General features: G+C 42.3%; 1 protein-coding gene across 1 annotated transcript in view; it reads right to left on the minus strand.

Annotated features, from left to right (window-relative positions):
• pappaa (pregnancy-associated plasma protein A, pappalysin 1a) overlaps nucleotides 1–12,937 on the minus strand; it is an 86,655-nt gene that overhangs the window by 14,898 nt on the left and 58,820 nt on the right. Inside the window, exons 15-19 of the mRNA XM_070989799.1 lie at nucleotides 6,775–6,958; nucleotides 6,163–6,364; nucleotides 5,806–6,040; nucleotides 4,922–5,069; nucleotides 4,566–4,681 (exon numbers count right to left, since the gene is read on the minus strand). Of these exons, the coding sequence (XP_070845900.1) occupies nucleotides 4,566–4,681; nucleotides 4,922–5,069; nucleotides 5,806–6,040; nucleotides 6,163–6,364; nucleotides 6,775–6,958 (885 nt within the window). The remainder of the gene's footprint in view (nucleotides 1–4,565; nucleotides 4,682–4,921; nucleotides 5,070–5,805; nucleotides 6,041–6,162; nucleotides 6,365–6,774; nucleotides 6,959–12,937) is intronic.

The raw sequence follows: 12,937 nt of genomic DNA on the forward strand, positions 1-12,937 counted from the left end.
GCATTTCTAATCATGACCTGGCTACACACACACATGCACAGACACACACGCACACACACAGTGAAACATAGGAGTTATCAAGTGGGCTCATGTGCTACACATGGAGGCTTTTAGTGTGGATCCTTCTTTGATTTACACTGACCTTTTTCCACCTCAGAACAAAGCTGAATTAAGTTGATTTTGACCAGATAAAACTTGATAAAAACAGTGTTTTTTCATAACTGAGTCATGGCCCCAGGAGGGCAAAGAGTTGAGAGCGAGAGAGAGAGAGAGAGAGAGAGAGAGAGAGAGAGAGAGAGAGAGAGAGAGAGAGAGAGAGAGAGAGCATGAGGTAAAGAGCACCATGTTCTCAAATATCTTTGCAGAATGTGTGGAATCCCATCCTGTTCTCCCACTGTGCTCTTCATTGAAATGCAACAGAAAACATTTGTGCTCAGGGGAGGTGGGCAGCTCTGTGCATAGAATGTGTACCTGCATGGGTATAAATACACATACAGCATACTGCAGGTACATGAGACTGCATAATGTTCATATGTCTCTGCATGGGCCCTGAGCTGTGTGTCTCCAGATAGTGTGTGTGTGTGTGTGTGTGTGTGTGTGTGTGTGTGTGTGTGTGTGTGTGTGTGTGTGTGTGTGTGTGTGTGTGTGTGTGTGTGTGTGTGTGTGTGTTAGGAGTAGGGGCAGTTGTATATTTGAGTCTACTCCAGCCAGCAGGTGGAGAAGGGTTTTGTTTACAGCATGAGTGTGACCCCAGACTTGGACAGTAGTGTGCATGATCAAAAGTGCCATCCACAGCAAAGGACTGGCTGACCTCAGATGGTCCATTTCTCAGACCCCCTGTGTCCAAATATCTCACAAAGTTGACGTGCTTTCCTTTTGTTGCTGCGAACTAAGGTATTTTTCATTTCAGTGCTGTCAGCAAATCAATGCAAAAAAGAAAGATGGGGGGTAGAAGGTGGAGAGAAAGAACAACATAGCATCTGAGGACAACTGAGAGCTGCGGGAGTAACTGTTCTACTACTGCAGAGCAGCGTATGCTAAGATTGTTCGTCCCTGTATGGCGGAAGATTAAGCACATTTTTTTTGTCTTAGAGGTGAAACTTTTCACAACTTCTGTACTTTTATTCTCTTTTTCCCATGCTCTGCTATGATGATGTCATGCAGAAACTCCTTCTCTTCCCCTCTCTCTCATTTTCTCTCTCTCTCTCACTCTTTTTTTCCTCTCTCAGCAAGGCCGTAAATCATGATAATCCATGATCGTGGCCTGGCCTCACCCCTCACTACGTATAGGATCCTCACCCTCTGAAGCCTCCCCGGGGCGCTGATACCACATAAAAATAGATCCCTATCTCAGCGCCACCACAGACGAGGTCATGTCATGTAGAAAATGACTAATTCCACAGCAAGCCCGACAGGGTAATTTTGCTGATAAAGGGGGAGGAGGGTGCTGGGGGCACAGAATCGTTAGAGATAGAGGGACAGGAAAGAGAAGAGGAGGTGGAGGTAGGGAAGCAGGAGAGAATTCTAAATGGGTCACACTAAGAACCGAAATACAACTAGTTTAAAGGCAATAAATCAACATCACTTATTAAGGTGGGAAACATTAACCTCCAACTCAGCAAAGTAGAACTAGAAAGTGGATTTGGGGACATGTAGATACTGTATGAAGAATCCCATCCAAGAGGGGAGTTTAGAAGTATGGTATGATGTCCACTCCTACTTACTACACTCCTACTGTTACTACAACTGCTAGCCATTGTTATGATTGATTTCTTTTTCCACCACAGCAGCTTCCTCCTGTTCTTGTTTCTTAATACCACTTCGTGACAGCCCAGTGCATTTCTTCTATCTTATATCTCAACCATATGTGTCTGCTCTGCTTCGCCTTGGGGTATTTATTTCATTTCCTGTTGCATCTATGTTTCTGCTGCTACAATTAAATTGGCAGCACTCTCAAGGTGGACCACAAAAGATTCCAAAGGGTTTTTTCCACACATATTTGCAGGTAAATTACTGGGATAACCTTTCAAGCAATGCTAGATATTTTCACTATTCACACATGTGCCGCTACATTCAGGAACACTTTCACCATTAGCAACGCTGGAATAGATAGGGCAAGGGACAGTCCAGCAGATGGTGGTAATGCAACACTTATGGATACCAGCCGCAATAAAACTCAACAGAAGAAGAAGATGGGGCAGGTTTGCGAGACAAGTAATGTTTTTTTTGTGATCTACATGAGTCAAAAAGGCACGTTTGACACATTAAAAGCGTGATTGGTTAGCTTGAGACGTAACCGTTTACATGCTTGTCGCTGCGGTCTTTCATTCACAACACAGCCTTATCTGCATTGTCCCTGAAATGTTACTCGGTCTCGAGGTGGGAAATTGTTGGAACAGATTTCCCTGAATATTGATCCCTGCTCCCATACAGGGACAGGGACAGACTGTGTTTGAAAGAGACTTTTGACGTTAGTGCAACTGCAAACGTAAAGTTTCTGAACAACTACATTTTGACTAACTTCTGTCTGCTCATTAATAGGATGTTCTTTAAAAAGAAAGACATCCTTTATTCGTCACACACTACATAACATGCCCACAGGCTATGCTTAGATGAAATTCTTATTCCGCGTTTGATCCATCCTGGTAAGTCCTCCCTCTGCTGTAGTCCAGGAGCAGTGGGCTGCCAGCCGACAGCGGCACCCAGGGACGCAGCTCCTTCTTGTCACCATTGGTCAGGTGGTGATCTTCTTGCATGTTTTTAATGGAGGTTCTTTTAGGGAGGATACCCCAGGTGAACATGGGGAGAACATGCAAACTCCACACAGAAAGGCCCCTTTCTCGAGATAAAGGGCAGCAGGCACCAAAGGCATGGTGGGGGACACGCCCTCAGCGCCCACAGCGCCCCAGGCAGGAATCAAACACGGGACCTTCTAGCTGTGAAGCGACAGTGTGACCACTGTTCCACCGTGCCTCCAAGTACCTTCTGTAATCATTTTCATTACAAAAAGATGCATCTTACATGCTGATGCATGTGTGTGTATATGTTTGTGACTAAATTGGCTGTCCTAGAAACTGACTGTCCTTGTGTTATGTGTATCTACACAAAAACCCTGAAATCAACCTCTTTAGCATCTATCAGTTCCCAGATAGTGGTAGAGGACAAAACACAGCACATGTTTAAGGGCACACTATCACCAGGAACTCTTCATTCTCAAACCTCCTTATCCTGGTGCATGTCTGAAACAAACCCCCCCAAAAAACCCTCATCCCAACACTCTCACCTCTCTGACTTCCCTTATGCTATCCACTGCCCCGAACAGCACAGTCTCTAGTCTCAATTTACCACTGAGCACAACTCATATCAATTACACAAATCCATGAAAAACAGATCATTTCATGTCCACGTGGCTCAAGCTACCCCTCTCTCCCAGCATCCACCACAAAAAGCTGCTGACTCAGTGTGACTGTGAAACAAAAACAAAAGGAGTTGTAGGAAAAATAATACAGTGAGAAATACAATGTGTTCCTTTACTCGGCTTCTCTTTTCTCCTTCTCCAGTTTCAAATCTTGATGCTATTTAGTTGGATCTCTCTCTGACTCTAGAGCTAAAAGGGCACTAAGCTGACAAAAATAAATTGCACATCATTGACATTAATCAAGTTAAATAGGGAGAGTAAAATTAGAAGAGTAGGTGTAGTCTAGTACTTTTTACCTACTACACACACACCTACAAACACTCACATATACACCACAGCCCGCTACCACTGCCCCCTGACCCCACCCACAGGAGTCATAAAAATCCCAAATGACACCATGGGGGGTGGGGTGCCACTCATGTGTGAGTGACACTCCCACAGGGACAAGGCGTGCAGTTCTGTGTGTAATGACCTCCCCGACTATAACCTCTAACCTCTGTATTTTGCTGTCCCCCAATTTCAGCAAACAGCACTTCATCAGTACAGTTGGTTGCTGTGAGGTACATCTAAATCAAATGAGATCATTAACCAGTGAGCATCATAGGTTTATTTCAGAAAATTGCAGTGATTACTGATGACTGGCCATTTGATAAGGTTTCAAAAATTGGCCACAGTCAGAGCAGGGGCCCCATGCTTCAACAAAATTCTGCAGTTTTTCTTTTTGCTTTGTTTTGTTTTTTCACTACACGTTATTTCTGGTGAAGACACGCATGGGAAATTGAATGAAACAAAATGTCACTTTACTTGTTTGTCATGTAGGAATAACACAGCTTTTTTATTTCTCCAAGAGGGCTGTTGAAATGTCATATTGAGGGAAAGGGATGCAAGGCAGCAGCAGCATGTTTTCACACTTAGAATCAAAAACAGAATAAAAACGTCTGAATTGTTGCCGTGCTTCAAAGACAAACATTCGCACGGCATTGGATGCAAAAGGCAGGCGCAAGCTGGCCTTTTGCATTGCGGGTAATAGGACCAGGATGTTGACACTATGCGTGAAATTCCTTACAGGAGAGTTGTGGATCACAGAACTTTGTGAAGTGCGTCTGTCAGAGCTGTGTGGTGGACACAAACACATGCACAAACTTACCTTGACTTTGTGCGGGTTCCTCCAGTGCTCTTTAAGTACACTTTCTACTGTCATGTTGCTAGGGAGGATCACCACATCGTTGTTACTCTCTCTGCACGTCAGCTCACACTCCTCACCTGCGTGTGTGTGTGGATCAAAGACAAAATGACATATCCTTAGCCCTTCCCTCCTTTATTTTCAAATGATTATGACATTTTGTGATATTCAAAGTGCTTGGCCATATAATTAGGAACAAATGAAAATGAAGAATAATAGCACATTTTACAAAAGCTGTGAGTAATACGAACAATGAAAGATGACATCAGCAGTGAGAAAACTGAATTGCTTATCTATTTAGTAAATTTGTGCATACAGACCTATGCCGTGTCCTCGCTTGCATGAGTACTGTAGGCTGTAATGGAGGTTTTGAGGTAAAGAACACTGGCCTTTGCTGTGTGGGCATAGGCGGAACGACCCTGTCCAGTTTCCATCCTTCCTACAGCGGATCACGTTGGACCCAGCGCCCTGAAAATAACACACATATTGACTAACAAGCAATCATACACACACATTGACACGCAAACACGAGCAGGCCAAGGACAGTGAGATGGCATCCCGTTGCAAAGGGGGAAATACAATCCAATTTTTATCAGGCATCCAACCCACAACGCCTGAGAGGCAGAACAGATTAAAAGGTGTATACATTTCAAAAGTCTGTGGCAGCAGGACTCTTCTGGAAATCAATAGCAATCTAATTAGCATGGCGTCAAATTGAGTAGGGCTAAGGGAGACAGGGAAAGAGACAGGCAGTGATTCAAACAGTCAGGGCAGTGTAAGACGTATCAGATAAAAGACGGTGAGGATAGTGAGTATATTTGGAATAAGTATAAGTAGTTTAAGTAGTATATGTATGTTTTTTTTACTTATTAATTCTGCATACTATCATCAGCTATCATAAGCATATTATACCTGTATGTTATTAGTTTAAGAGTATACTTACAATAATGCATCTGTAGTAGACTAATACTGCATTGTGAAGGGTCTGGGTGCTAAACATCCAACAAATACAAATGCTTCTGATGGACTATAAGTATTCATTTTGATTACATAATTCACTATACTTCTATGCCAAGTTGAGCCTAAAAGTGATTAACAGTAAGGATGCAAAGAGGGGAGAAAAGAGAGAATGTCTACTTTTAACACACGTGACAAAAAGAACAGGTAAAGCAAGAATAGAAAGAGAGGAAAGAGATGGACAGACCTGCTTGCATGGAGCGTGCAGCAGCCTCACCGTATGGGCAGAGCCTCCTGTGGCGGCGATAGCAGTATTACCGGCAGGATCAGAGCAGTTGAGTTTGCAGATGCTGTCGAAGCGGAAGCCGTCGGTACAGTGATAGGAGCCATGGAAGATGGGAGGCGGGGGATCACAAGTCACCGGCTCGCATGCCCCCTCGAGCCAGCTGCCATCCTCCGTGCACTGGCGCTTGAATGCACGCCTGAAGGGAAAGGAGGCATAACATTTAGACTTTTGTGTAACTTCAGTGAGGTTTATATATGGCTAAGTTACAGCTTTAACGTTTTCTGATGAAGAACCAAACAACCGTTTCTATTACTTTACCTCTTGGGTTTGTTGGTAACATGGTAGCCTGGCTTGCACTTGTACTTGCAGAGCGTGCCCACTTTGAGGCCGGTCTCATTGCAGCGCTTGGTCTGCAGCACCGCACTGGGTACAGGAGGAGGGGCTGGGCAGCGAAGCTCACAAAGAGCCTCGGGGAAGGACCACAGACCATCTTCTAGGCAGGTAAGAGTATTGTTTGTGCCTGAGGAGGAAAAAGGGGAAAGATGAAGAAAGAAAAACCAGTGTTGGTTGGTGAATTTGAAAAACGGAGATCAAAAAAGCACAAAAGAAAACGAAAGAAGATTGAAGAGCAGAATGTGAAATATGCAGTTGCTGAATGGCCAATGAAAAGTGTCTCATGAGCACTTGTGATGATGTTTTATAATTTAGAATTTAAATCTCTTGTGTTATATACAATATAATATATTTCAATCATCAAAGGCCATTTATTCCTGGAACACATATACATCTAAACTTGTAAAATCAAAGTCAAAATCATGTAATTCATCCATAAACCTTTAACAGTGAAATTTACACAGTTTCATCTAACCGTAAGGATACCAGCCTGAATATCTGTACACGCATGTGTGCATGCTCCACTCTGCATCTCACCTACGAGCTGCGCAGGTTCTCGACACTGAAAAGTGCTCTTCTTGCCGTAGGTGGTGCCCTCGGGGAAGTTGAAATGGGCAGGATGAACATGGTATTTGTCTGGCAGACCGCAGTCCACAGGCTCACATGACACCTGTTTGTTCCACTTCCCATTTGCACAGGTTATGGTCACTGAAGAGTCCGACTGGAAAATCAGACAAGATATCAAGTGAGTGTCATTACAGGCTTATTCTGAAGTCAGCTTTATGTATAAGTATGCATTGACACAAGCAGTTATTTGTGCATTGATATGACAAATTGGTATCCCCCACACACACTCTATAAATGTTTACCTCACTAAAAATGACTACAGCGATTCAGCACTCACTCTCTAATCAGTGTGTAACCTAACAAAGCTCGATCAGGCTTAGTTTACTGTATGTCAGTGAGCCTCACAGGCTACCCAGCAGCTCAAGTAACTGCTGATAGCATTTGTAAGGTCAAGTCATGCCACTCAGACAACTGATATCCGACAACTGCACAATCAGCCTTAACACAAAACAGATTGACTTTGGTGGAAGTGTGACAACTTCTGAGAAACACACACACACACACACACACACACACACACAGGAATCAGGACCACCGATGGAGCTGTGGATTCATCCTTTTTCTGTTGATTGTGATGCTAAGAAATAACATCACTGAAGAGTTGATATTCTTGACACCCGGAACAATTCTATTGCCAGTAGGTTGGAAACAAAGAAAATGGAGGAAAGAGTTGATAAACAGATTTTGCACAAACATGGCAAAATAAAGCAGACCAGCTTCGCAGACAAATTAGTGCCTTGAGTTCAGTTTTTCTTAAGTTGGCTAATGTCATTAACTGTGCTGCATAGCGTAGTGACTGACAGTCGCCGACTATGCAGTTACCTAAAAGTGCTTTTCCAGTGCTTCTTTCTGTGCAAGCTTCTTAAAATCAAGACAGACTGCCTCACATTTTCAAGCCTACAGAGTGCATCCTGTGCGATTGGGCCTTTACATGTTGTTGGAATGTGGGAGGAAACTGGAGAACCCAGAGGAAATCCACACGTGGGGAGAACATGAAAAATCTGCAAGAAACAGACTCAGGCCAGGAGTCAAACCCAACAGTGGTAACACCACTCTACTATGACAAACAAAGACAAGCTCAAGTCTTACAGTATGATATAAGACCTAGCATAATAGATTAACATCCCTTCCATTCCCATTATTGACCCCAGAATAGCCCTTGATCTAAAACAGCAGCCATTCAGGTTACTGCTGAAGGAGCAATGACCGAGGAAGGTTTGACTGAAACTTGACACGTGTCTTGCATTAATTGTGTGTGTGTGTGTGTGTGTGTGTGTGTGTGTGTGTGTGTGTGCGCGCGCTCGTGTGCGTGTGTGTGAACTCATCTTTTATGAAAGATGAACTGCTTTCATCCTCTTCCATTGAATAGCACCATGTAACGCAAGAAGAATGCTTAAAATGATAGCGGTGCCAAGAAATCTCACAACAAAGCTGTGAGGGTTCAATTATTTTGACTTTTCGTTCTCAGAGCAAAAAAAAAAGGGGGGGGGGGACCTGTGTTTTACTGTGAGTTACTTTCTGCCCCTGTTTTAGTTAACTTTAATTACATACACCTTTTCAAAGGGGGGCCAAAATATAAGGCTACACAAGCTGGACTCAGTTAGCATTACATATCAATAGCTTCATAACCTTCTCTCTCTTCCCCTGTATTTCCATCTTTCATCTTGATCCCATTATATGATACTGCATAACAGTATCAGGTTCCCTCAAAATAAATAAGCTCCTTTCATATTTGGATATCCAACAAAGTAACATATGCATCACATGTGAGTTCCTGCTGAAAAATAACTGGGTGTAGAGTTGAATGAGTCAGCCATGATGGGAGGTTGTGAGCAATGTCTGCATGGAGGAAACAGGGAAGGATCTATTTGGTGTTAACGCACTGATTGTAAATATGTGTGCCGAAGGAATGTTAAATTTGTGAAATTGTGTCTGTGCATTTTAAGTTTTGGCCTTCCTGAAACATGTGTGTGTAAAACTGTGGTCAAGTGTACACATGTACAAACACACACATTTACATTTATGTGCATCTACCATGAGCTGTTTTCACATTTAATCAAGCATGTATCCCCAACTGTGTGAGTGCATATAGGGTTGTGTGGCTGTGTGTGTACCGTGTGTGTAAATGTGTGGGAATTTTCCTTCCTTTAAAAAAATTTACAGCTGACTCTTTCTCTTCCAGAAGCAATTTTAACAACCTTTGGCTACTCTGCCTAATTCAAGCCAGACAGACTAACAGACAAATGAACCGACAGACTGACAGCCTCTTCCTTCAGCTAAGGGGTTTGCCTTTTCTCAGGCACACAAACACACAAGCATAAAAAAAAAGCCTAGTAATAACACACAGTTGCACATTGATAGGCAGAGTTATTACAGTATTGCTTAGTAGTGGAATTAAGTATAATTTATTATTGTCTAGTCCTCATGGAAAAGCCCTTATGAAACAGTTTTGGAGAAAATAATCAGCTTTACTTAGAAGCAGAGAGGTTTTATTTGCCTGGAAGCACACATGCTTCTAAGTACATAAAATTCTGAGAGGGTTAGCGTTTTTTAAATGATAGCCACGCTAGCGTGGACAGAGCGGACTTCAAACTAACTTGTGCTACAAAATGCCATGTGAGAGTGGAAGAACTTTGAGTTTGCATGAAGGAAAATGCACAAAAAGAGACTGAAGGTTACTCATGCTCTCCATCAGCAGACATGGAGCACAGGGATGAGCTCTGCAGGTCTGACCTCTCTTCATAATTAGTATTCACATGCTAATCACCTGGTACCAGCCGTAGTGTCAAATCCAAACTTAACATCCACAAAGTCAGCGACTTGATGATTGAAATGTTGCTAAATTCTGCATGGATACCATGTTTTCCCCCGCCCTCTTGAAATCAGTGATAAGTAAACAAACAAAAATACAGAATATATTTTGCTGAGTTGTGTGCTTATATTATCACAAATGTTTCCAACACTGTTTAGGTCGCTTTCCCCATTATCTCCTCGGTTGCTATAACTTCCCGAGAGAGAGCCGATGTCGCACGTCCAGACAGGTAAGCACCCATTTAGGGAAGGTTAATGAATAATTATTATTATTGTTGTTATCATTAATAATAATAATAATAATAATAATAATAATAATAATAATAATAATAATAATAATAATAATAATAATAATAATAATAATAATAGGCTGCACGGTGGTGCAGCAGGCAGTGCGCGTGCCTCACAGCAAGAAGGTTGCCGGTTCGATCCCCGGGTCAGACGGGGCCTTTCTGTGTGAAGTTTGCATGTTCTTCCTGTGCATGTGTGGGTTCTCTCCGGGTACTCCGGCTTCCTCCCACAGACCAAAAACATGCTCATTAGGTTAATTGATGACTCTAAATTGTCCGTAGGTGTGAGTGTGAGCGTGAATGTTTGTTTGCATGTGGCCCTGCAATCGGCTGGCGACCGGTTCAGGGTGTACCCCGCCTTTCGCCCATTGTAGCTGGGATAGGCTCCAGCCCCCCGCAACTCCGAAAGGGATAGGCGGTATAGATAATGGATGGATGGATAATAATAATAATAATAGCAGTTGATCTCCTGCACATATACTAAGTTGAAGGGATGTGAGCCTGGGATAAGGTCTTTAAGTATAGTTAAGTTATAAATTATCAGTTAACATGGTGATATCTGTCCTCTGCATTTGACCCATCTTTACCAGCTCAACTCCAGCTCTCAAAGGGAAAAGAGCATTTCTAACAGGGTAACGTACATGCATATATAAGGAGAAAAGTGGACACAGGAACGCCATGCGCAAGAACATCCACACATCCACACCAAGGTTGAAATGAGGACTAGATTCATTGTTTCAAGATGGTGCCCAATCATTCCAATCAACGTTGCTCACTGTGCAAAAATGCTGAAAAACATCTTTAGATGTCCATGTTTGGCTGCCCATAAAGCATGCACATAAAAGCCTTTCTTTGGCCGAGCTGGCTGACTGCCCAATCATATTAATATGCCGAAAATAATATGTTGATATGGCTCTTAATAGGCTTTAAATTTGCCATATATCAGATATAATGACTCAAATTATACCAGGAGTTACTTCTAAATGTGTTTAAAATTTTTGTTAACACTTTGATGAGACCTGAAGAGAGTCTTTCAATCAAAAAAAAAAAAGTGGATAGGCGTCATATAATGGGCAGGTAACAGCGATTTGATGGCTTGTTCTGTGGCGGACAGTGGGAAAGCATAAATAGCCTGTTAAAGGAAAAGTCTATGAGAAATAAAACAGGCCTTTTCAGTGGCAGCAGTCAGTGTTCCCTAACCACTTCAAAGAGAGAGACAGATAGGGAAAACAGACAGCAATAAAACACACATATACAAGTCAAGCGAGCGAGGGAAACAAAGTTTTTCTGAAGATAGCATTATCTAAGAAGGTGGTGTTCCCAGAACCACTTTGACATCCCTGAAACAAGAATGTAATTGGCTAATGAAAGGAGACAAGATTGTGCCTCACGCTGCACTTTTCAACCTCAGTGCGGAGGTGTGTGTGTGGGCGTGTGTCTCTTTGTGAGCATTTAATCAGGAAAAGTTGTTTTCTATTTCATTTTGTTACATTTCTGTTGTTGAACAGTCTTTTCAGCTATCATCTGAGGAGGAGATGAAGGGCAGATGTGTCCTGTGAATGGGGCCAGATTGATTTATTACTGGCCCTTCGACTAATTCCTTTAACTACTTGACATAAAGCACATTTCCGTTTCTACGTTTGATCTCGAATGGATGTGCCCAGTGGTTTTTTCTTTTTTTTCAAATCTCTATTGCCTTATTTGTCCTGCAGTCGTACATTTGAGTCAGTCACAGCTGTGCCGCTGTTGCAGTCAAAGAAACAACATACATACTATCCCCCCGCTCGATTCGCAGCCACCAGCGAAACCTGCTTCAAAATGCACTCTACTCTCCAAACAAAGAGAAGTTGAAGTCGAAAAATGATGGTTTAGAGTTATTGGACAAAAAAACAACTGTAGTTTATACTGAATGGTGCCCATGTGTGAGACTGCTTCTGCGTTCCAACTTACAAAGGCTTTCGGGAGGAGACTTCTGCTGCCCCTGGAGGGACGCGCAACTGGTGAAATCATTTCCCAGAGAATTGTTTCACTCTTTGAGGATAAAAGAATGGACTTGAAATGGATCAACAAGCTAGTAATAGAAGGCACTCCTGCTATGACAGACAGGGTAAGTTAAAAGGATTGGATTCTGTTATGGTAATTATAAACATCATTCATCTGCACATCCAGTTTGCAGCATCAGTGTTTTGTTTTGTTTTTTTTAACCAGCTGAGCACAATGTTTTGCTTGTCCTTGCTGACATTACATGGCTGAGCTTAAAATGATTTCACAACTTCAGGAGAGGACTTTGGCACGTTGATTTCTGTCGCTCCTGCTGAAAAACACCCAAAGTATGAGGTTAGAATGACACAGCCCATAATACTGTACCAAGAAATTTGTTATTTTTGCAATTCAAAATGCTCCAATCTGGTATCTTTACAAAATGAGCACTACATGACGTTTTGTACAGTTTAGGTCACAAAGCACACGGGCGATTTTACAGCCACTATAAACATTTAATAACGGAAATTAGACAGTCTGGATTTTACAAGATATATATCTGATTCTGCAGAGCATTATCTATCAACATTAACTGCAACATGCTAATTTGCTATCAAACCAACAAGACAGACCAGATGTCTTTTAGTGGAGTGAATGGATGCCAAAAGTTATTCATAAATACCAGGTCCTCTAAATACCTTTGAACTGTCAGTCATCATTTGTGGCAAACCTTCCAAGTCCAAAAAAATTGTATTTGGCACAGCCCTACTTTCCTTTCCATTCTCTCCTGTCCCCCACGTAATCTGTACTTTCCTGCCTCTCCCTCTCTGAAAAGCATAATTTATCACTAAATGAATTGACATTGATGAATAGCCACATAGTGCCCTGTCAATCAAAATCTAATGCAATTAGCAGTCTGTGCCGACTCAATGGAGAACAATTCTGATCGTGTTTGTACATACAGCACATATGGATGTGGATGTAATTCTGCT

The sequence above is a fragment of the Chaetodon trifascialis genome, chromosome 20 (assembly GCF_039877785.1).
Source record: "Chaetodon trifascialis isolate fChaTrf1 chromosome 20, fChaTrf1.hap1, whole genome shotgun sequence".
In the NCBI taxonomy this organism is placed as follows: domain Eukaryota; kingdom Metazoa; phylum Chordata; class Actinopteri; order Chaetodontiformes; family Chaetodontidae; genus Chaetodon; species Chaetodon trifascialis.